Source organism: Panthera pardus, unplaced genomic scaffold (assembly GCF_024362965.1).
Source record: "Panthera pardus isolate Hobbes unplaced genomic scaffold, ASM2436296v1 HiC_scaffold_17, whole genome shotgun sequence".
Lineage (NCBI taxonomy): Eukaryota > Metazoa > Chordata > Mammalia > Carnivora > Felidae > Panthera > Panthera pardus.
In genome coordinates, this window is record NW_026526732.1 from 110219670 (window position 1) to 110245024 (window position 25355).

The 25355-nt window shown below is 48.1% G+C and overlaps 1 protein-coding gene across 1 annotated transcript; it reads right to left on the bottom strand.

Moving 5' to 3' along the window:
• Nucleotides 1–1922: 1922 nt before the first annotated feature.
• On the bottom strand, nucleotides 1923–24946 carry SLC17A4 (solute carrier family 17 member 4). Its single transcript, XM_019425304.2, has 12 exons — nucleotides 24850–24946; nucleotides 17344–17466; nucleotides 10137–10342; nucleotides 9407–9640; nucleotides 9223–9310; nucleotides 8640–8726; nucleotides 7084–7202; nucleotides 6618–6779; nucleotides 4642–4774; nucleotides 4415–4562; nucleotides 3504–3594; nucleotides 1923–2570 (listed from the first exon to the last, which is right to left on the bottom strand). The coding sequence occupies exons 2-12, from the start codon at nucleotides 17429–17431 to the stop codon at nucleotides 2436–2438; spliced, it is 1491 nt and encodes a 496-aa protein (XP_019280849.1). The 5' UTR covers nucleotides 17432–17466; nucleotides 24850–24946; the 3' UTR covers nucleotides 1923–2435.
• Between the last annotated feature and the right edge of the window lie 409 nt (nucleotides 24947–25355).

A 25355-nucleotide genomic window follows, 5' to 3' on the forward strand; every position in this document is an offset into this window, starting at 1 on the left:
CGGGGGCCCTCCGTCACCCTCAGACCCACACGTGTGCTCTGATCACCCGTGCTTGCAGCCGGTATAGCCCCGGTTATTCCGTTTTCCACAGGCATTGTGCCATCCACTGTACTGAGACACTGTCCTCCCCGAGGCTAGCTCTGACTTTGGTCTCGGCCATGCCCCCATGTTGTGCGTTCACTAATATTCATTTGGTGCTTAATGCCGTAACTCTTGTTGATGGCCCCAGTACTGCCCACCACACACTCCCTGGATGTTTGGGATGGGGTCAAACCGGCGTAGGGCTTAAACACAGGTTTTTGGAAGAAGCGTTAAGGTAGTGACATGATTCTTGACGGAGGCTCGCCGAAGGCAGGTAGGGTTCCGGCAGTCAGGGGAGCCGAGGAAGGGCACCCGAGACGGGTGTGGTGGCACGAACACGTGTTTGAGGGCACAGGAAGGAAACCAGGCAATGCCTGTTCACTCAGATGTAAGGGATCTACCTGGATCCACAAACCAGATGTGGGGCAGAGGTCCAGATGGCCGGAGAGGAGGTAGCTGCTGGACGCGGATTCTGGGGGAAGCCCGAGACTATACGCATCACGGAAACGGCTCTGGTTCCAACACCAGCGTCCATAGGAAGCAAGTCATGGGGAGCGGTTGAAGTCTCCCCGCTGCCGTTCGTCGCAGGTGTGTGCATTTTTCTCCGGTCACAGCGCATTCGGCCTTCATCGTCCTCTCCTCCTCGGTATTTTTCACCGGGGCGTCTTGCTTAAGCGAAGCGTCAGAATGGCCCTGCGTCCCTCCTCCCTTGATGCGACGCCGGCTTGACTGGCTCTGACCTCCTGGCCTACGACTCTGCATCACGTAGACCACGGCTTCTGTTGTCTGGCCCTGCTGCTGCAGGTCGCTGTCGGGTTCATCTTCTGGAGGTTTGGACGCAGTTTCCCTTGTTCTTGCTCCCATGGTTCCAGCTTCCTGCTTCGTTAGGGGACACACTGTCCTCGGGCCCCTGATGCTTTTACCCAGATGACGAAAGGAGAATCGTTTCCATGCTCAGAACACTTGTGACACCAAAGGCGTGGGTGTTCCACACCAAGCGGTTCTCTAAACCCCTGTGGGCCCCAGCGGGGCGTCCCACGACAGGATTCAACTCTGACGCTGACTACCTGCAATTAGCGGAGACCCCACTGGTTAAGAAAGGCTCGGTGCCGCAAAGCCGCGCCCACCTCGGACCCCAGTTAAGGTAGTGGGTGCCCGCGGTACCCACGCTTCTGTTTGACGGAGCTACGAGGTCGTGGGTTCCCGCGACCCCCTCCTCAGGTTTGAAAATCGGCTAGAATGATTCACAGAACTCGGGAAAACAGCTCACTTACTCTTACTGGTTTCTTAGACAGGACACAACCCAGGAACGGCCAAATGGAGGAGCTGCTGAGGGCGAGCAGCGCGGGCAGGGGCGCAGAGCTCCCGTGCCCGCGCCGGGCGCCCCGCTTCTCCAGGGCCTCCGGACGCTCACCAGGGCAGGTGCTCTCGCAACCCCGTCGTTTAAGGTGTCCATAGAGGGTTTATTGCGCAGGCATGATTGATGAAATGATTGGCAGCTGACGAATATCTCGATCTCCAGGCCCTCTCCCCTCCCCGGAAGCAGGATGCTGGAGCTGAAAGTTCTAGCCTTCCATGGTGCCTTCGTGTCTCTGGAGACCAGCCCCATCCTGAAGCTCCCCGGCGCCCCCAGCCGCCAGCCATCCCGTTACGAGACCAGAGACGCCCTCATCACTCCACAGAGTCCAAGGTCTTAGAAGCTCTTTTGGGAACCAGGGACTGGGTCCAGATACTATGACAACAGGTGCTCCTGTCATGCCTATCACTGGAGGAATTACTAATCTGAAATTCTGGAGCTCTGTGCCAGAGAGCAGGGGCAGAGACAAAATACGTATTTAAAAAAAATTTTTTTTAAATTTATTTATTTTTGACAGAGACAGAGTGTGAGCATGAGCTGGGGAGGGGCAGAGAGAGAGGGAGACACCGAATCCCAAGCAGGCTCCAGGCTCTGAGCTGTCAGCACAGAGCCCGACGTGGGGCTGAGCTCACGAAGTGCGAGATCGTGACCTGGGCGGAAGTCGGACGTTCAACCGACTGAGCCACGCAGGCACCTCCGCGATTACATATTTTTTCTTATGTCGCAATAATAGAGGAAAGAGTGCAGAACGCTAGAAATGCAGATACACCAATGCTTTCAGGAGCTCACAGTTAAATAACGAGCCTTTCCCTACCCGCCCCTGAACGATCCACGAGTGGAACCTTCAGTCCTACACAGCCGAGGTCTCTGAGAAATTACTGGAAACAAAGTCAGTTCAAATTGAATGGCTAACCAGTCAAGCAGGTGCTTAAGAGGGAATGCCCACGAGGGCAAACAATGAATGGCTGAGCATTAGGATCTCGGGCGTCCGGTTTGCTCAGAAATGAGTGAGTGTCTGCTCTGTGGCCCAGTCCTGGACCTCTGCTTGCCCGAAGATCAGGTAGAAGACCAGGCCTGATATGTTCACAGAAGCTGAAATCAAGAAGACATTTCTCCAGCCAAACTCGGAATCCTGGAAGCAGGAGGCAACAAATTGTCAGCGGTCTCCTAGCCCTTGGCCCTCCGAGTCAGGAAGGCTCTGGCACGCGTCCTCCTCCCTACCCCCACCCCTGCCTCTGTGGGCTTCCTGGTCTGTCCTAGAAGACACAGGTCATTTCCTGTGCCCTGGCCTCTCCCTCTGCTGGAACATTCCTCCCCCCAGATAGCCATTTGGCTCCCTTGTCTGCTTCTAGTCTTTACTTAAATGTTACTTTCCAGTGAGTCCTTCCACAACCACCCTTTTTAAAACTGCAGTCCCGCCCCTTCTGATGTGCCCTGTTCTCTTCTGTGTTATTCTTCTCTGAGCACTTGGCCACTGTTCCATACGCTGTATGTTTTACTTATATCATTAGTTTTTTGTCGGCTACAACATAAGCTTCACCAGAGCAGGGACTTCTGTTTGCTCTATTCCCTGAAACAGTGCGCGGCATGTGCTAATGTTGAATTAACGAATGGATGAATGAATGAAGGCATAACAAGGGAAACAAATTCAGTTTGAGAATATCCATATTAAAAACCGCTGTTGGTCAGCGACTGGAAAGGAAGCCCCTCAATCACAGGCACACCAGAGCGGTTGGCCGCTGTATACGTGGCAAGCGGTGCCGTGAATATTGCTAGAAATTTTGATGATGAGCATGAAAGGCTCATCTTCTAAGGATTCTTAAAGCCTAAACTCCCAAAACTGAGCATTCTTCATCACTCCACTCGCTCAACATAGTAATTGCCCAGCATGAGCTGAGCCTAGGGTTAGATCACGAGGGGGTTAGATCACGAGGGGGCTCAGGACTCTAGAGCTTTAAGTCGAGCCACGTTGAGGAGGGGACAAAAATGTCTTCAGCCTGACTTCTGCTGAGCGACCTCTACGGGTTTCTCTTCCGCATATTTTCACCAGAGCGTTTGACCTCACCTGACTCATTATAAATCCAGCAAGAGTGGAAGAAATGGCTCCCGATGCGTGAGCAAAGATTTGTGATAGTCCTTTGAGAAAGCCAGTGTACCTGAGACAGAAAAGAATGTTCCAGCGTAAGCAAACCGTTAATCTCTGCTTACTTGCTGCAACCCTGTGCTCATCTCTGGGGATGCCTGGGGCTGACCCTTGGTCCAAGCTGAGTGAAACGTGCTGACTGGTGATCAGTAGAAGCCCGTGTGAGGGTCTGAGACTCCCCAGGGCAAGCTGTACGAACCGGTCAACATGGCGGATGCAAAACGTCCGAATGGATGGTTTGCACCACGTTTGTGTGTTCTCTCAGTCTCTCAGGAACCTGATCCTGCGGCCCTGTCTTGGGGTAAAAAAGATGCCTCACTGGGCGAGACCAAAGCCTCTCCCTTGTGTCATGGTGGTTAGGTGTCTAAAACTGGCGTGTGTTGTGACCGGGAAAGGGTCCCGGGAGCTACAGGTGGAAGTCCCAGCCATCTTCCACACCACCTCTAGGAGAGGCCCGTGTTTCGCTTGCTATCCCTTTATTCAAGCTTGATCTCTATTAAAGCTTTATGTGAGCCTTACGGGCCCTCCAGGGATCCACCCCTGTGTGACTGACAGAGAGCTTGGTGTGAGTCCCCCCCCCCCCCCCACCTCCACCCCTGGTTGAGCGGTGAGTGTGGCCACTGCCTCCCCCTGTTCTCCCCTTGGAAAACTAAGTTCCCAGGGGCTGACTAGCCTTGGGTCCCTTCCAGGAATTATTTGCACGTAGGGCTGTCACTAACATCTCCTGTGAGCTGTCACATGTATTGCTGGCATCTAACTGGTGCGTCAGAGCGAGTTTAGGGCCGTTGGGCCTGAACTGAGCTTCTGGGAGGATGAGGCCGAGGGGTTCCTACCGAGGAGCGATGTCCAAGAAGTTAACAAAAGCACCTACTTGGCAGAAAGTGGTGATGGTGAAAGACAGTGCCAACAAGGCCATGGTGGCGCTCAGGCTGGATCTGGTCCAGTGCAGGGACACGAGGGCTGCAGATGGGACGAGAACCCCTGCAGCGGGACAGGCACGGAGAGAAGTAAGCAACTGTCCCGAGCCTCCCGCATCCATCCCCGTCCCCTTCGTCCTTACCTATGGCGGTGAACAGTTTCCTGATGCTCAGGAGTCGGAGGAGTCTTCTGGAGAGAAGGAAATCTGCCAATAGACCTCCGAAGATAGTGCAGATAAAGGCAGCCACCAACAGCAGGGATGTGAGGATTCCACTCTGAGGACCAGAGAGAAATGAGCAGCGTGCCTCACTTCCCACACCGCGACACAGATTGACGAGGTGGCTTGTCCACCTCTGTAGCTTTTCTTCTTCTTTTTTCTTTTTTTAAATGTCTGCTTATTTTCGAGAGAGAGGAGGAGACAGAGTGGGAACAGGAGAGGGGCAGAGAGAGAGGGAGACACAGAATCTGAAGCAGGCTCTGGGCTCCGAGCTGTCGGCACAGAGCCCGACATGGGGCTCGAACCCACGAACTGCGAAATCACGACCCAAGCCGAGGTTGGATGCTTAACCAACTGAGCCACCCAGGTGCTTCCCCCCCCCCCCTTTTTTTTTTTAAATTTTTTTAATGTCTTAGCTTTTCTTTATATACATTATCATCTTTAATGCAAATTTCATGTTACTGGACTGAGCCAACCCAATTCCAGTGCCTGAGGAAAAACATGCATGTAGTTCAATTTGAAAAAAAAAAAAAAAAAATTAATGTTCTCTTTATGTGTAAAGGTCACCTGGAAATAGGTTTTAAAAAGAACAAAACCCAATAGAAAAATAGGCAAAGGATAGGAACAGTTTACAGGGATGGAAAAATAAGTGACTCCTGAACCTATTAAAAGGTATCTGACCTCAAAGTAAAACAAAAACAACAAGCTGTCAGCATGCCATTTTTCATGGATCAAACTAGCAAAAATCCAACAGTTTTTTTTGACGTGATCAATGGTGATGCTGTAGCTAATCAGGTACTTGCAAATATTACCAGTGTCCTGTGGGGGCAATTTGACAATAGCTATAAACGTTTATGCAGGGCACCTGGGTGGCTCAGTCGGTTAAGGGTCCGACTTCGGATCAGGCCATGATCTCCCAGTTCGTGAGTTCGAGCCCCGCATCGGGCTCTGTGCTGACAGTGTGGAACCTGCTTGGGAGTCTCTCTCTCTCTCTCTCTCTCTCTCTCTCTCTCTGTCCACCCCCCTTTCTGCTCCTCCCCCACTTGTGCACATGCACACTCTCTCTCTCCAAATAAATAAGTAAACTTAAAAAAAATGTATTTCAGGGGCGCCTGGGTGGCTCAGTCGGTTAAGCGTCCAACGTCGGCTCAGGTCACCATGTTGCAGTTCGTGAGTTCGAGCCCTGCATAGGACTCTGTGCTGACAGCTCAGAGCCTGGAGCCCGATTCAGATTCTGTGTCTCCCTCTCTCTCTGCCTCTCCCCTGCTCGCGCTCTGTCTCTCTCCGTCTCTCAAAAATAAAAACATTTTTTAAAAAAAGGCCTCCATGTTATAGGAATTGAAAGGCTCCTGCCAGACTATCTCAGCATCTGTTCATTTTGTCAACAGAGAGCTGGACACATGTGTGCACTTTTCTGTTTATGTGTCACACTTGAATAAAAAACATTTGTTAAAGAGCGTTACCTGCAAGTTTCTGGCAGAAGGCTTATTTGGAACTTTATGTCCTGTTAATAATCCCTCGTCTTCAGCATTTGTTGTTAAGCCTCCCTGCCGAGCCTTCTTCTCCGAGGCAGAACTTGTTTTGTTACTCCTTTATTGTTTGTGCTGCCAGCAGGGTGCCTTGCTTGCAAATGTTGATCGTTTTGAACATAACATAAGGGACATAGGTCCCTTAGGAATTACGACATCCTGTGAACGTCAAGCTTACTTAGAACCATACCAGCCTTCCCCAAAAAGCCGTAGGTCACAGTGAGATGAATCAGAATTCAAGTGAACAGGGTTGCGTTTCCTACACAAAAGTCCCGGGCCCACTTCCTCGGATGTTGTGGCCGTGAGCGGGACAGAGATTTACGTAACGAAGCATTTAAACAGAAGAACAGAATGGGCTTTCTCTGTACTTACGTCTCTGAGGTTAGCTTGAAGTATGGTGCTGAAGTATGTTGGTGTGTAGTCCATAAAAATATAAAAACTCCAGAATTCAGTGAAATGAAAGATTAAAATGGCCCAAAGTGGTAGGGATCTGACCATAGCCTTAATGGGCAGAGACCAGGCTGGTGAAGAGTCCTGGAAGAAAGCATCTCTCAATACCCTGCCATCAGAAGACAAGAGCTTTGTGTTGATGCCCTCCCCACCCGTGAGACACCCAGACGGACCCCAGGGAAATGGCAGAGAAAGATTAAAATGGCCCAAAGTGGTAGGGATCTGACCATAGCCTTAATGGGCAGAGACCAGGCTGGTGAAGAGTCCTGGAAGAAAGCATCTCTCAATACCCTGCCATCAGAAGACAAGAGCTTTGTGCTGATGCCCTCCCCACCCGTGAGCCACCCAGACGGACCCAGGGAAATGGCAGAGAAGTTCATCAGTGCACCTGCTGAGCCAGTGAACGCACGATGTATTCCTTCTCACCAGTGCTGATAAATGGATGATTTATGGGGTCGTCATAAAAAAGAGGAAACCAGAGAAAAGAACAGGCACAGCCAATTCCACCTAGGAAGAGGGTCCGGTTAGCCCTTGTTGCGAGTTGTTTCAGTTTGACACCACGCTGAGAGGATTGCTGCGGTTGACAGAATGACTGTCCCCAAGATTCCACTCCTCCCTGCATCCACACCCTCCTGCGTGGCCCTGTCATTGGTGGAGGGTGCTTCCCCACCACTTACACATACATGATGACACCATTGGACAACCCGGCCTGATGAGTGTTGAGTGGAAATAAAATTGATCTTAACATTTTCTCTTTTAGGGTCTTAAAGTCTCGATGGCTCTTTTTACTTGCTAGCTTGTCTTTTACACATTTTTCCACAAAGGCACTGTGAGGAGTTACCATAGAGTGTAGAAATACCATACGGGCATTCTGCTTGGTTTTGAGAATAGAAGAGTAAGTACAAAGGTACAATTTTGCCATCAAGGAACTTGAAACCAAGTAGGGAAGAGCAGATACAAAAATGACCGCTGTCATACATCGAGAACGGAGGAAGTCCACGCATACTGTACTGAGTTCCTGCTTTGTAGGTACTGCTTACTATTTCTGAAAACCTTGAGCAGAGTTAGCCTCTCATTGCTTGAGTCATTTTTGTAACCTGCCCTTTGAAGTGTCCGTGACAAAGCCTTTGGAGGTTGACAAGCTATCGTAACCAATCTTCACACACTGTTTTTGTTCTAGTGAATATATGGACCTGATGGTACAGGCACCCTTGATCTAAGAGTCTTCTCCTCGAACGGAAGCACCCTTGGGGCTCAGTGGTCTTACAAGAATCACACGGTTTACAGGTGGGGTTTCAGAGAACGTTTTAAAAAGCCAAACACAAGCATTAGCTGAGGGCAGCCCAGCAGATCCCAACCAGGGTGAGGGGGAAGGAAGTATTTTGAAGTAGTAGAATATTGCTTCTGGAATCGTCCGTGTGTCTTTGGAAGCTTCTGCAGCTTCTCTGAGGGCAGGACAGCCACTCTTGAGCCTCACATGGTCTGCCCTGTCCTGCAGGTTCTACTGGTTGATTCTCTACGCCAATTGGCATTTTGTGGTTAGGTCACAGTCTCATAATTTTCTGGTTGTGATAGTAGGAGAATTTTAAAAGATGAATTAAATAAACGTAACTAAAAACGTAATCCCACCAAGATAACATTTTCAACATCTTATAGTAGAAACCTCTCTGGGGTTCTTTGTGGGTTCGGTCTAGAAGCAGGATGGACTGTTATGATGCCTGTAAAGTCATTGGTTTTTCTAGCTCCACATTCAGGCTGCTGAGATTTAAATGTCATTTTGCGAGATTCATAACGCGATTATCTGTGAGCATTATCCACTTTAGTTATACAAATATTCCTATCTATCAGGATTTGGTTAACCATAGATGACTCACATCACGAAAATCATGCCCAGCATTCTCTGTCGTGATACAAAATCCCAAGATATGAAAAGCCCCCACTCACCAAAGATATAGAAGATATAAGGCCACCCTATGGTCTGGCAGAGGAAACCACCGATGAGGAAAATGATGAAGGATCCCAGCAGTTGCCCTGAACAGAAGATGTGAGGATGTTCTGAGTGTGAGTCAGGCTTGGGACTCTGTGTGCTTCCTCCAGACTGACCCCTTCCCAGAGCTGAGTTGCACAGCGATTAAAGTTATGAGCGGCGATCCAGACTACCTTGGTTCCAATCCCGCTCCTTCACTCAGGAGCTGTGTGATGTTGGACAAGTTGGACAAGTTGGATGTTGGACTAGTCTATTTGTGTCTCAGATTCCCTTCTGTGTGAAATGGAAATGATGACGCACAGCTGAATTGTAAGATTGTTCCAAGGCTAAAATGACATTTACACGTGCAAAGCACTTACAACCGTGGTTGGTACACAGTTGGCAACCAGTTACGATTTGAAAAAAGATACTGCAGGGTAGTGGTGCTTGAGAGCAAGGAGACAGGGTAGTTGGAATATAAAGTCTTGGCTTCTGTTCATAGGTCATTGCAGAGTACTCTTAGGCAGTGCATATGAGCTGAGAATTTAAGGCATCCATTACCTGATATGGCAATGTTGATGAGCTGACTCTTTTCCAGTGGGGGAGCCCACTTGACCCAAATTGTATACTGACTTGTTAATACCATACCCTGGAAAAAAAAAAAAAGTCCCATTCTTGGCTATCTGAGGTCATTTGGGAACCTATCCGTATTCCACTTATACTTACTTAGAAAGCATCTTGGTACCTGGGCTATGCCTTGAACTATCCGAACGACAACGAGGAAGGCCACTCCAGCATCAGCTGCCAGTGGGATGAAGAAGGTCAAGACCGAGGAAAGAAACAGACCAACACCAACCAAGTACTTCGCTCCGTATATTCCAGACATGTAGCCAATAGGGATTGGAGCCAAGAAGGAGCCATAGTTGAGAGAGCTGAGAATGATCCCCTGCATGTCAGGACTCCAGTCATACGTAGGGGCCTGGGTGACAAAGAGAATCTCACTGTTTATCTTTGGCCACCTCTCTCCAGTGCCTCCACTCTGCCAAATTCATTAGGAAAACCCAAGCATATGCCCAAGGTACTCTTGGCCTTTACACAGTTTCCCTGGTTACACAGTTAATGACCAACCAAGACGTAAGAGATCCCTTAAAGAGAGAAAGGCTACAAAGAAAAAGCGTGCTAGGCAAGGTGATTTTAAAATCTGCGAAGGAAGAAAGCAAAAGTAACATAAATCTGTGGAACTTAATTGTGTGTGTGGTGGTTTTCATCCTTGGAGGGGAAAAGCGTGTGTCCGCTAACGAGTAGAATGATATCCTGCATGCTTAGTCCCTGGTTGCGGTGTTAGACACAAGTAGAGATATAATCTGCGGAGCAGTACAGTATGTTTGTGTGTAATACACTTCGTCGAACATAGTAGGTGCTTAATAAATAAATAACCCTTTAGGTCGGACGGCGCAGAGTCTCATTAAACTTACCACTGGCTTAAATTCTTTTAGAGTTTCACTCCAGCTGTCCTGGGGGGCGGTGGGAGGCCTCTCTGTGGAGGTGTTGGATGGGCCAGCCAGGGCCGTGTTGTTCACCATAGCTGGGATGGCTATGCTCGGGTTCATTCGTTGGGTGAAAATCGAAAAATTGCAGAGATGCACGATGAGGGCCAGCCCGTGTGGGACTGAACAAAAGCCTGAGGTGGGGGCACAGAAAGTCTTATCGTTGGGGTGCTTTTCTCCCGCCTTTCCTAAGTCGGGAAAGGGGAGAAGATTGCAGTCTGTCTGCGAGGCAGAAACAGAGCGAGAGCAGGGGTTCCTCTGTAGGTGTCTGGCGGACACCTGTCCCTCCCCGCCTCCCGGGGGGTGAGGGGGTCAGGAACCTCCTCAGAACCATCACTTGAGCGGAGACTTGAAGAAGGTGTGGAACTGGCCAGAGCAGGTGTTAGGAAAGTTTTCCAGACGGCTCTGGGATGAGCTCATGAGAGAGGCTGGAAAGAAGCGGGATTGGGGGGCGCCTGGGGGGCTCAGTCAGTTGAGCATCCGACTTTGGCTCAGATGCTGATCTCACGGTTCGTGAGTTCGAGCCCCTCATGGGGCTCTGTGCTATCAGCACGGAGCCCACTTCAGATCCTCTGTCCCCCACTCCTGCCTCTCTCTCTCTCTTTCTCTCTCTCTCTCAAAAATAAACATTTAAGAAGAAGTGAGATTGGACAAAGAACTGGCTAGAAGCCGTGGTTGATGGGATACAGATAGTAAGAGCAGGAGTTTTTGGAAATGACTCCCAAGTGCCCCACCCTGTTACCAGGGAACTCGGCTGATTAACAGGTTAGGGGAAGGGAGGAGACGAAATTTGAAAGGTAGCCTAGGTCGGATGTCAGAAGCATGTAACTTCATCTCGAAACTATAATCGAGGCTCGAGTACAGTGTGCCAGTGATCCATGGGGGCTCTGGGGCTGTCCCTGGGGTTGAGTCCAGATGCATTAGTTTGGCAGCAGCTGGAAGGATCCATCGGCTGGCCCTGTAGAGAAATCCCAGAGATACAATATGCGACCCTGTCCTCAAGGCACGTGGGTGCCCCCTTTCCTGGCTCCTGGCAAACACGCTCCAGATGGCCAGCCCCATCTCCTGCTGTGCGGGGATCCTCCTGGCGGGTTCCAGGGGTGGACAGACAGATCACCAGGTGTAACTCAGGGGGCATTTAGTTGAGACTCTCCCCTCCCCCATCCACAGGAATTGACGTTGGCATTTTGGGAACATCATATAGATAGGGCAGATCAGGTTGAGAGGGATGGCCACTCGTATAACATGGCTGCTCCTAGTCAACGTAGCGATGGCTCCCTGGGGATTCAAGTCTTTTTCTCTGGCCCAGGGTGAGATTTTACAGCTCTCTTCAGTTTACGTCCCACCCAGGTTTCTTAACGTACTTTTTATTGTTTCCAGAGCAGTCCTTTCTTTTCCCTATCATTCTCACATTTTCTTCCTTTGAGTCGAGAGCAGAAAACCAATCCTAGGTACGTGTTAAGTACAATAATAGAAAAGAAATAGGTGATTATGGTTGTCATGTTTACCATTTATTTCATTCTCTTGGGTAATCTATTCACTGGCAGTTTCTAAACTGTTAAATAGAAGCAGAGCGGCCACTCCTGTCCTATCTGGATTTCTGGGGAACGTTTCGCACGTCACACTGTTAAGTAGGCTGGTGGGACTTGTCCTTTCATTGCATGAAGCTCTCCTGGTCCCGTTTCTTATTACTTTTATGTGACCGCATGAGTTTTATGAAATGTATTTGAATCATACAGTCAGGATACCTAGATCTGCTCTAGTAACAGCTGTGTGCTCCCGGGCAAGTTCCTGAACTATCTGTAGCCTCAGTATTCCACCTGTAAAATGGGGTTAATGATAGAACCTACCTCAAGGTCCTGAGTGAGAATTGAGTTTATGTAAGTTCATTATAATTATTTATTAATAGCATTTGGCTCTCCTTACTTTCTTGAATTGATCTCTTCCTAATAGGATGTTTTAATGAAAACACATGACTTATTTTGCAAATATTTTGGCTAGAATTTTACGCTAGCGTATATAATTGAATTTGGGTGAATGTTATTGTGAATAATTGCGGGGGTGTAATTTTTGACATGCTAGTTTTGTAAAGAAAGTTACTTTTAGGCTTTCCATCTCAACCTGTGACCTGAAGTATTTTAGGTACATAGCCATTTTGTTTTGTCTTAATATACTTTATATTTTAGAACAGTTTTAGACTTAACAAAATTACTGAATTTCTGTACACCTCACACCCATTTTCCTCTTTTGCGAACTTTTTTTTTTTTTTTTTTAGAGAGAGAGAAAAAAATCTTAAGCAGGCTCCATGCTGAGCGCAAAGCCTGACGTGGGGCTCAATCCCATGACCCTGAGATCATGACCTGAGCCGAAATCAAGAGTCAGTGCCCAACTGAGTCACCCCGCGGCTCCTGTTACAAACATCTTCTATTGCTCTGGTGCATTTGTCACACTTGATGGACCTACTGTGATGTGTCGTTATTAGCTAAAGTCTACACTTTATTCAGACTTCTTGGTTTTTACCTGATGTCTGTGTTCTGTTCCAGAACTGCATTCAGGATAGCATAGTACATTTAATCATCACATGTCCTCGGCATATGTATGGCTATGACAGTTTCTCAGACTTTCTTTTCTGATGACCTTCAGGATCTTGAAGAGCAGTGGTCAGATAGTGTATAGAACGTCCCTCGACTGGGATTTGTCTGATATGTTTTCATGACTGGACTAAGGCGATGCGTGTTTGAGAGGAAGGGTGCCACATACTATCAACATGACTTATCACTGCTGATATTAGCCTTGAATCACCTGGTTTGAGGTAGTGTCAGGTTTCTCCACTGGGAAGTTACCCCTGTGTTCTCCCTTTCCAGACTGTCCTCTGGAAGAAGTCACATGCACAGTCCACACTGAAGCAGTGAGGAACTACACTTAAGGTGTAGCATCTACGTGAATATTTGTTATTTCTTCAGCCCTGGATACATAGACATTTCCTGTTCCATAAAATCTCACCGAATTTTTCTAGCGAAACCACCAAGATCTACTTTGTTTTAAAAGGGTTAACTTTTCAACAACTTGCTTCACTTCTTACGTGGTTTTTTGACATGAACGAGTTTTCTTAATGCAAATTGATAAATTCTATTTTCATAGAAAGTATGGATATTATCTGCTTTCCCTGTAACTAACACCTTATGTATTTTAAATGCCTCGTCTCCTTTGTCCCCACCATCAGTTATGTTGAATCTCTCTGCCTGATCGATCTGAGTTATGAATTGTTTCACTGCGTCAAATGGCATCTGCTCTCAAAGGATCAGCTCTTGTACGTAGATTTCATCGCGATTTCCTTCATGATTTGCGTTCACTTTTTCTACATTTGAGTTGTCTGTTCTGTTTTTGCATGTACTTTCCTTGAAGTTGTGGACTCCGTGAACTGGATGCGTAATGAAGTTGCTTTCATCTCTTCTTAGACATTCTTCATTGTCTTCCCTTCTTCCTGCCGATCATCTTTTGATCCACTTGACTTGCCACCCCTCTGCGTCCTCCGTGACTTTTTTAAGCCTTGGCTCTGTGTCACTGATTCGATTTTCTGTACTGATGATTTCTTTCCTTGCTGCAGCTAATTCCTCTTTAACTCTGAAGTAATGTATTTTCCTCTTCAGTTTCCTTTCACATCTACGTGGGGTTCTTCCTTCACATTCTTCTGTTGATTTGCTTCCTACTGTCTAAGCTTCTTCTTATTCTTGAGAACTGAAATTAGGAATGAAAACAGCCCTCGGTGTCCCCAGGTAAAATCAGCACAGCAGTGTGATATAATGGTTAGCAATCAGACCGCTGGGGTTGAAATCCAAATGACGCCTCTTTGTGCCTTGATGAATTAAATCTTACTTCCTCTGTGCTTGAATTCTGGCTCCTGTACAATGGTGACGATGCTGCTAACACCTTCCTTGAAGGGTTGTTGCAAGGATTCAGTGAATTAATCCGTATAAAGCGCTCGGAACAGTGTCTGGCTCACAGCATGCACTCGTTATGCGACGATCGCTCTTTTATCTGATACATTTCTTTTGATTCCTTTCTGTGCTAAAGTATTCGCATGGGTCCCTTGTGCTTCGTCTCTGCAGTCTTGGGCCATAAGGGTCAATCATTTGTGATTTCGTGCCCGTGCGTTGAAACCTTTGCAGTGGGCCACCTTTGTGGTCTGAGGCCCCGTTGTCATGTGATGGTAACAGTGCGTGTGTGAGTGGGAGGATGGCATCTTGCAATTCTTTCACCAGTTCAAGGGAAGTAACTCCTCTTCCATTAAAAAAAATTTTTTTTAAATGTTTATTTATATTTGAGAGAGAGGGAGAGAGCAGAGACGGGGAGGAGCAGAGCAAGAGGGAGGCAGAATCCGAAGCAGGCTCCAGGCGCCCAGCTGTCAGCACAGAGCCCGACACGGGGCTCGAACCCATGAACTGTGAGATCATGACCTGAGCCGAAGTCAAACACCTAACCGACTGAGCCCCCCAGGTGCCCCACGACTCTTCCATTTTAATTTTGCGAAGACCTGGTAGATTTTGAGGACAAGTCTCCCAAATGTCCCAGTTAATTTCTGCCATCACACATGTTTTCCCTCGGTCTGTTGTACTGGCTCGAGATGCTAAGATGCCAGTGTTTAGAAAGATGGGTGAGCTGCGGAGGGGTAGACATCAGGATGGGGCCCATGGGAGCTTCACCCCATATCCCAGCGCTGCAGACTCGCCCTGCTGCTGGTGGTCTTCTGGCCTCTAGACACTGCCGTTCAGAGCTAGGAAGCATGAGCCAAGGCTTCAGTGTCCCCCTGTCTTTCTGTGTCACTGTACCATGCTCCAAGGACGAGAGTTTGGTCAGCTCTTGACATCCTCTCTCAATATCATCTAGAATGTATTAAAGCAATCTACAAGTCTTAGCTTTTGTAGTGTGTTGTAGGAACAGTTCCCTAGTTTTGTGGGTTTTTTTTTTTAATTTGTTTTTGATACTTATTTATTTTTGAGAGAGAGAGAGAGAGAGAAAGAGAGAGAAGGGCAGAGAGAGAGGGAGACACAGAATCTGAAGCAGGCTCCAGGCTCTGAGCCGTCAGCACTGGAGATCATGACGTGAGCTGACGTTGGACGTCTGAGCCACCCAGGCACCCGGGCACCCAGGCACCCTGGCTGAGCCACCCGGGCACCCCGGAACAGTTCCCTAGTTTTAACCTAGATGGAGATACTTTCTCAAGTGGTGTGCTTGTTTATTTCTGTGACTTGCAGAAAGGGATGTGATTGTAGACTGGCCTTTGAGTGACATTCTTTCCATGGGCTGGGGCTCTTTCCACGTGGGCTCTCGATGGGGAGGAAGGAAGCTACGCCTGACGCTGTTTGTGAAGATTCTCACTGCCATCATTGCCTTGCCAAGTTCTCCACGGTAACAGAGAGACAGATACCTGAAAATGGCAGCCCTCGATCTACCACGCAAACAGGATTCCAACAAGGAGGGCGTTCTGGCAGGGTTTGGAAGGGTGGACGGTGAGAAGCCATGATGCCATGAGGCGGCTACAGGCCCGCGTATGAGGGTCGTTGACGGTAGACGTGGGATTTCTGCCTGTGACGTTTGGGTGTCCCCTTGAAAATCACCCACTCAGGGCTGCACATGGTCATCAGAGTGATGCGTTATTATTAGTCCTCAGCAGAGGACTAAGCGAAATGGTAGGGCGGATGTCCTAGGAGACTGGAGAAGAAACCAGGAAGGTCGGCTATGAGTGTCACCACTGCCAAAAAGTGGGCTGAGCCAGGAACGCTGTGTGAGAGCTGATGATCATCAACTCTGTATAAAGTTTATATAGTGTTGACTGTGTGCCAGGCATTGTTCTAAATGGGTTACACATTATAACTAATTTAATCCTCGTTAAATTGTGATGTGAGGTACACACTATTATTTTGTCTTTACAGATAAGGAAACGGAAACACACAAAGTTCAAGTGACTTCCCTAAGGTCACACAGCTCATAAATGGCAAAATCAGGATTGCAAACGTGGGAAATGTTTATACACAAGTTCTTTATGTTTCTGATGTTGGCGAGAGAGAGTTAGGATAGGAGAATTTGGCCGAGGGTATTGTCCTCTAGACTCTTAAGTGTTTAGAAGTGGATGAGGTCTTAGGGATGCAAGAGTCGAGCTCTCCCATTTTGCAGATGAGGAAGCTAAGGCAATGGAATAGTATTCGTTCCAGGTCAAGTGGCTCATAATTAACTGTAGATGGGGTATGAGAAGGCACCTGTCCTGATTTCTTCTTCGATGGGTAAGATGCAGAGAATCCTCTTGTCCTTCAGATATGCCCACTTCCCAGCAGATACCCTGGCTGAAACGTTGAGTATTGTGAAGCATCCCATCTTGGTTAGTGCTTTACTTTTCAAAAGCATTGTCTTCTTTTTAAGTTTATTTATGTATTTTGAGAGCAAGAGAGAGAGAGTGTGTGCACACACGTGGAGGGGGGGGCAGAAAGAGGGAGAGACAGAATCCCAAGCAGGCTCTTTGCCATCAGTGCAGAGCCAGAGGTGGGGCTCGAACTCACAAACCATGAGATCGTGACCTGAGCCGAGATCAAGCATAGAGCTTAACCCACTGAGCCACCCAGGCACTCCCTCAAAGACAATATCTTATGAAAAGCTTATATCCGTAAGAAAATTAATGAATCACACAGCTCTTGAGTCATTAGAAATTTAGAGTAAAATAAGGTGTTCAACAGTTCTTCTGAGTGAGAAGCTCTTGGTCGTGCTTTAGACAACATGGAAGACGGAAAGCGACTTCTCGGATACGGTGGAAAGGAAAAGCCTTCTCTCTTTGAGGCAGGTGTGGATCTATATGGGCAGAGAGATCTAGTGGGATGCTCCTCAGTTTAGAATCGGAAAAACCAAGACTCGTCTCCATGTTTTCTACTTAGCATCTGTTCTGAATTTTTATTTATCTGTAAATCATGTCTTGATACCTACCTGTCCTATGTACCTTCAAGGTTTCTTGTAAGAAGTGAAATAATTCTCAGTAAAAAATGCTTTATAGCTATCTGGAGTCCTTGGCAATTGGTGGTAGCAAGAAGACGCTGTGTATCACCAACAGGGAAGTCAAGGTGACACAGATCCAAGTACGTGAACTTACCTTTCCTGGAGGTTTGCATTTGAGCCATATTGAAATTGCCATCACTGGAAATATGTCCCATTGCCTCAGCTTCTGCTCTGGTAGACATTTTGGTTGTCTTCTCCCAGGACTGGTGTTCACCTCCTGAAATAAAAGAACACAAAAGCAAATACAGGGTGACACATGTCCAACATCACACGTGACAGTGCCCCAATTCTAATAAGGAGGAGGAAATATTTGGTGGGAAAGGTGCTAGACCAGGGTTCAGGAGACCTGATGTGTTGTCCAGACTCTATCAGTAGGCAAATGTGTGGCCTTGGAAAGGTCACAGTTACCCTGGTGTTAGTCTCTGCGTCTCAAAAATGAAGGGTCCGGTATGGGTTGCCTCAATGGGTCATAACATTCTTTCCAGTTCTGTGTTCCCGTGTCTCTCAATGGATATAGGAATCAACCGGATGTTAAAACTTGACAGTCTTTGAAATTTCATCTAGAAGATTCCAGTGGATTAAATTACCCAAAAAACTGTCTATTACAAACATCTAAAGATACCAGATGAAATATGGCAAACATCTTTTTAAAGACATAGCTCCAAAGATAGCAAGAGATATCCCCATGGATGTAATGAAAAGTTTGCAGTATGAGCTAACTCTTCAGTGACCCTGGGACTGGGGTGAGGAGCCAGCATCAGCTTCCGTGACGCGGGATCTTGAGGTCCCTGGGGATGAGGGATAGAGCCTTAGACCTCTATCTTCTTGCCAGGAAGGCGATTGTAGTGGAGATCCTCTTACAGAACCAGAGCCCTTGAAGGAGTTCAAAACTGAGTTAAAGAGGCTCTGTCCCTTGCAACAGCGAGGCAATGACAACTTTATGCTGTCCTGAGCTCTGGTTTGAAAATAAAGAGCCTCTCCTGGAAATTCTGAAAATTCACAACTGTATCATGGAGAGTTGGGGGTTGGAATTTACACAGTTTTCATTGTCTGAGAACTCTTTCTCAGGTGACCAACTCCTCTAAGAACTGGGCCCAGGCTGATGTCCTCAACACAGATCACATGGAATTACTGAAGGTGAAGCTCCACCATCTCAATTTTGGAGATCCAAAATTATAAACAGTCACAGAAGCAACCGTCCAAAGCAAACCCTCGGACTCAACACATGACCAGATCAAATTGCCGAGATCTTCCAAGGGTAAAATACACTGATAAACGCATTATATAAGCGTGCTTAAAACAAGTGAAGAAATACAGGATAGTTTCTAAAACATAGAAGACACCCAACAGAACAGACAGATTTAAGAAAGACACTACTTGAAATCTGAACAGCAAACTTAGGCATTAAAATAGGAAACTAAGTGACTAGACGTATCTAAAAGACTGAATGAGTGAAATAAAAGGTAGAGCTTCGTGAATGATACAGAATAAAGCTCAGGGAGATCATGAGGTATGATAGCAACATTAGGGGGCCTGGAGAAGAGAATGAAAAGGTCCAGAATATGTCGAATGAGACTTCTAGGAGAAGAAAAGGAAGAGACTTGAGGAGAGGCAGTACTTTAACAAATAATGATCAAGGCTTTTCCAGAACGGATGAAACAATATTCCTCAGATTCAGGAATCACAATGAGTCTGAAGCCCGAGAAATGAAGTTAAAGCTACACCCAGCTACACCTGCATCTAATCATAAGGATCCCGTGGGATGCAAAAAAGCATGAAACTATCCGTAGCGATAGATGCCGTAAGAGGTCATTAGCGGGGATGAGAGGGTAGAAATTAATTACAGTATGATATCAGATAAGAGAGTGGGGTTTTTTAAACTTCAAGATCATAAAAAAAAAAGACAGAGTATCAGAAAGTGGGTGAAGAGCGTGTTAACTACCAGGACAATACATAAACAGATGACGAACAGATATGGGAAAATACACCCTGCCTCACTGTCAAAGACATGGACATTAGAAGAACCAGATCTCGTTATTTCTTACCCACTTGCTTCCATAAATATTTAAAAGACTTATCGCTGAGTTTAGGCAACAGTGTGGGGAGATAAGCTATTTGTGGGAATCAGTGCATCTTTCCACTTGATATTGGTGCTTCCTGGCATCTACCAGAGAGTACTACGCACAGCCACACGAAAGTATGTCCCAAGACCGTCTTTGTAGCAATATTTGGAGAAGTGAAAAATTAGCAGCTAATTAAAGGTCATTAATATTTAAGTAATTAAGTAAAGCACATATTTTTTTGGAATACCATACAGTCATCGAAAAGAATTAATAAAATCTCTCCACGTAAGTATATAAAGATTGAAAAGGCATATTAAGGAGCGCCCGGGTGGCTCAGTTGGTTAAGCATCCGACTCTTGATTTCAGCTCAGGTCACGATCTCATGAGTTCGTGAGTTCGAGCCCTGCATCGAGCTGTGCTCTGACAGTGTGGAGTCTCCTTGGGATTCTCTCTCTCTCTCTCTCTCTCTCTCTCTCTCTCTCAGAATAAATAAACTTAAAAAAAAAAGAAAAAGAAAAGACATATTAAGTGAAAAAAGCAAGTTGTAAATTCCAAGGGATACATGCACCCCGATGTTTATTGCAGCCTTATATACGGTAGCCAAGATACGGAAGCAGCCCAGGTGTCCATCGATGGATGAATGGATAAAGAAGAAGTGATATACGCGTACGGTGGACTATCACTGGGCCATAAAATGAATGCAGTCTTGCCATTTGCAATGATGCGGATGGAGCTAGAGAGTATAATGCTAAGCGAAATGAGTCAGAGAACGACAAATCCCGTACGATCTCACTCATAGGTGGAACCGAAGGAACAAAATAACCAGGCAGAGGGGCAAAAAAGATAGGGAATGAGAGGGAGACCGATCAAGGAACAGACTTAACTGTAGAGAACACACCGATGGTCACCCGAGGGGAGGTGGAGGGGGGGGGGGAAGGGGGAAACAGGTGATGGGGATTAAAGAGGGCACCCGTCGAGATGAGCACTGGATGCAGAATTGTCGAATCACTACATTGTACATTTGCAACTAGTGTGACACTGCATGTTAACTAACTGGAATTAAAATAGAAACTTGAAAAAAACAAGGAGAAAGCAAGTTACAGAACAAGAAGTACCGTGGAAATAAAACAAGGAAAGCGCACATAAATGTAACATTACATTGTGCAGTTTGTGTGTTTGTAAGGGAGCAGAAAACTGGGAACAGAAAACACGGAGACAGTGACAGCTGTCATCTACGTTGTCCTGAGCTCTGGTTTTAAAATTAAGCTACAATAATGCGGTAAGCGTGGTCCTTCCCTTGGAAAGGGAACCAGGGAACTCAACTGGATCTGTGGTGTTCGAATGAACTACAACAGTGCTATATTTATGACTGATTACTGTGATTCAAAAATATATCTAAAACGGCAGCAACAGCACAACTGTCATAAGAGCTGGTCACAGTGTCTGAAGCTTGGGAATCTTTCATCCTGACGGATCCCTTCACAGATTGTGCACGGATTTGCGCGCACGCGCATGCGTGTGTGTGTGTGTGTGTGTGTGTTGTGTGTGCGCGCGCCTGGATGTTAAGGTGGGACTCTTACTCGGGGCACCCGGGTGGCTCAGTCAGTTAAGTGTCCGACTTCGGGTCAGGTCACGATCTCATGGCTCGTGGGTTCGAGCCCCGCCTCAGGCTTGTCAGCACAGAGCCCACTTCGGGTCCTCTGTCCCCCTCTCTGCCCCTCCCTCACTCGTTCTCTCTCTCTCTCTCTCTCAGAATAAACTTTAATTAATTAATTAATTAATTAATTAAAAAATGGGACTTGTACTCGATGCGACTGAACCCAGACTATTTTGAGAACACCACAATGAGTGTGGCCTCCATTCCCAAGTGATAGGAGACCACTATCGGGGACCGAGAAGGAGGCTGTTGAGCCCACTTCGAGGGCACTTCAAGGGCCCAAACTGGTAAGATGTAGACGCTCAGAGAGAGTTTCTTAAGAGAAAGCTGCTGCTTTGGTCTGTCACTCATTCACCCTGCCTCCGTGAGAGAGGGGGTTGTGGGAGGCGGGCGCTGCCCTGCCCTTTGTGTCAGATGATAGAAGCTGCCTGCCAGGGGGCTGTCCAGAGACCTTGACCCGTGTCCGCTGGAGGTTTGGCTGTGCGCCTGCGAGTGAGAGAGAGAAGGGGCTGGTGAGCGACATCTGCCTCAATCCAAGGGCAGGAGGCTGCGCAGAGCAGAGCAAGGGCCCCTGCCAGCCGAGCCGTCGGGTACCCGAAGCCGTCCCGGCAGCAGGTGCAAAGAGCCCCGGGCAGAGAGCGGCAGGCTCCTTTTGAGCCAGATGTGGACGACTCGGGAGGGCTCCGGCCGACAGTAAATCCTGCGCAAGAGAACTGTCTAGAGGGGCCACGTGACCCCAGAAGGGGCGGATGGGCTGCAGGAGGCCCAGCAGCTGACAGAGGCGTGGTAAGGGTGTCCCCAGTGGGGAGCTCTCTGAAGGACTCCTCATCGACCGCCCTCCCAAGCCCCGAGAACACCAGTGCCAGGCCATGAGTGTCCCCGTCCCAAATCGCTTCCCGCCTCTTACCAGCCGCCTCCCTGGCTCCCTAACCACCAGCCCTGGAAAGATCAGAAGCCTCAGCGGGGTGAGGCAAGGAGCTGCCCGAGAAAGGGAACGAGAAGCCAAGCCACATGACCCCCCCCCCCCCCACCAAGGTCCAAGCTGGAGACAGGGAGAAGATCTGGTGTTTAAAAGCGTAGTTAACACACGGCGTCATGTTCGTTCGGGGCGTCCAATAGAACCACCCGAAAGTTCTCTACCTGACTCGGTGCTCAGCACGACAAGTGGACGCTTAGCCCCCTTTATCTGCGTAGGGAGACGCTGTACTGTGAGATAAAGTTTGGAGGCCTGTGCTTCCCATCAGACCGGACCTCTTAGTTATAACATGCGATTATATGAAAGCTGAAGACAGCCAGCGGACTTTGTACTGTGCGTGGCTCTGGTGGCCCTGGGAGCAGTCCCGTCAAACGAAGGGATGCGTTGCTGTAGACGTAATTTCTGTATCGTGTGGGCCCACCTGTAGGGCAGTTGGTTGAGCTGCAAGGATAGCATCTGTCACAGGGATCCAAGGCTTTCAGACTAATGCTTTTTCCCAACGGTCAGCCCCTGTGAGGACTATCCTGAGAGGTCACTGACTGCTAGTTCCTTCATTGATTTGGCAAATGTTTGTTGAACCGGTGAATGGAATGTTATGCGTCCTTAGACCTTTCTCTTGCATTTGTGGCCAAAGGGCTTCGTTCTCATGAGATGCCCTCTGTCTGTACTTGCTAGGACGGAGGCACTTGCCAGGTTTTCTGATAACCGACAGCGGTGCCTCCCGCGTCGTCCCCGGCGGCGTCCCTTGCCCTCCATCAGATGTGTCCTGCCCTCGTCCTCCACTGCCAGCTTGGACTGCCTTGTCAACTCCAGCTGGGCCGCCAGGAGAGGCGCCCCGGAGAAGAAAAACCTTGGGGCACCTGGGGGGCCCAGTCGGTCGAGCGTCCGACGCTTGTCTTCGGCACAGGTCATGATCTCGCAGTTCGTGGGTTCGAGCCCCGAGTCGGGCTCCGGGATGACAGTGCAGAGCCTGCTTGGGATTCCCTCTCTCTCCCTCTGTGTCCCTCCCCTGCTTATGCCCTCTTTCTCTCTCAAAAGAAATAAACTTTCAAAAAAAAGAAAAAGAAAAACCCGAGAATGGCATTTGCTATGAAGAAGCTGAGGGTCTCAGTGACAGCCACTGGGTAACTAGCAAGAAGAGGGCAAGTGCTTTACCAGGTTGTATGGAAAGTTCCATGTGCGCTGCAGTGGGAGGGGTGAGAAGAAAGTAGCCCTGAGCAAGAGCGTTCCGGGCAAGGAAGCGGCAGGTTCGTCCAGGTCCCGTGCAGAGGGAGCGAGCAGGTTCATGTGGCAAGGGAGACCTAACTGGTGGGTGGGGGCCATGCCACGTGGGGTCCTGCAAGTTGAGGAAGGGGACAGGGTTCACTTGGCTGCTGAGTGATGCATGGTCTCTAAGGGACAAGACCAGGAGCTTGGGCAGAGGCGGTGGTAGCCTGTGCGAGCATTGATGTCTGGGTGAGGCTGCTTGTGGGCCTGTTTTGGAGTTAAAGCCAACAAGAATTGCTGACGAGGTGGGGAGGGGAGGAGAGAATGGGGCCGATCGTTGGAAATTTCTAGATGTATGGCTTGAACAAATGAGGGAGTGGCGTTGTGCTCCGTAGAGATGGGAAAGGGAGCAGCGAGCGGGAAGGAAGCGGGTTTCCAGAAGGAAAATAAGAGTTTCATTTTGGACTGTTGGGTTCCAGATGCCTTTAGACCGAGAAGAGAAGATGGCCTGGCAGGCACCGCGTCTGTGAATCTGTAGCTTGGGCCCGGGGACCCGGGTAAGATATAAACTTGAAGGTCATCCCTCTTCCCTATTTAATCAGACTAAGTAGATGAGGAACAACCCCAAAGAATGCTGACCATGTCATTCTTCTCTCCGTTGGCCGTTTCCCCGGCCAGCTCTGATTCTGTGTCCCTTCCCTTTGCACGAACCCCTGTCTTCTTCGTGAGCTCCCTGGGGAGTGAGACTCCTCCTTCAGGTCCCCAGCTCAGCTGCTAGAAACTCACATGTTTTTATACCTGGCCTCAGCACTGAACAGTTTCTCTGTACACGAAGCAGCTTGGGACTCCTATTCACAGCTCCCAAATCAGAGTCCCCTGCCCCCAAATCTTCACCCAGTAACTACTTCCCAACGTCATGGATTCCATTTTGTTTTACTTCTCCCCATGCACTTCTCCCCTTGTCTGTTTTGATTAATTTGATCTTTTAGCCCTGATAAAATCTTCCTTTTCAGAATTCAGCTTTCGCATTTTTATCTCACCATAGATGTGATCAGTGCTTTATTATTATTATTATTATTATTAATGCATTGCACACAAATTAGCCCAGTAGATGACTCTTAAGCTGCGGGTATCCAGTCTAGTCCCGGTATTTGGGTAATAGTCACCCTTAAAGCATAGTTTAAAGTTGCTGGTTCACCTCCATGTGCTTCAGATAGTTCAGACTCTCTCTCTCTCTTTCTGCAGCTACTTAATTTTTTTTAACGTTCATTTATTTTTGAAGGAGAGAAAGAGACTGAGCGGGAGAGGGGCAGAGAGAAAGGGAGACACAGAACCCCAAGCAGGCTCCAGGCTCCCAGCTGTCAGCACAGAGCCCGACGCGGGGCTTGAACCCACGAACCGCGAGATCATGACCTGAGCTCGAGTCAGACGCTTAACCGACTGAGCCCCCCAGGCGCCCCTCTTTCTGCAGCTATTGTTTTGGATGATTTTGTTCCCTAAAGCTTTATTCCCTGGGGTTCTGGAGCTCTTGCTTCTACTAGGAAAAGGTGATGTTCTCTGTCACTTTGCAGGATTATCTTAGGAAAGAGGAGTTCTCTTCACTACCCCACAGCCTCTACCCCAAAATAGCAAATGAGAAAAAGACCCACCCCCGTCCCCTCAAAAGCAGAATGTTGAGGGGAAAGACTGAAGACTAACCTGAGAGAGTGCAAGGTCCTCATTTCTTTCCAAAAAATGCCTCCAAGTTTTTCATCATTTTCTCCAGTGCCTTAAATCCCGATGTGGTAAATGATTACCTCAAAACCGTTAGCCTGTAAGCTCCCCGGTGGGAAGATTTTACTGGGTCAGTGGTTTAATCTTTAACTTTAGTTGCTCAATTGACAAGTAGACCAGACTCCTTAAATCGTCCTCATGCTTCGCAGCCAGCAAGGTCCCTTCTGTCTTCCCCAATCTTCCCATCAGAATCCGCGTTCCTTCTCTGTGGGGTCCTGACACCCCATGCCCCCTGTTTCCAGGGGTGTTCGTTCTGTTCTTCAGCAGGATGGGGTGTGTCCCCGTCCCCTTTGAGCCCTGTCTCCACCAGGACCGTTTGTCAGAACGATGCTTTCGACAGTAGTATCCACCGCGGTTGACTCAAATGCCTTGTGGCTTTATGATTATAGCTGTTGGCGCAGAGACCACTGGGCTTTCTGTGAAAATTAACC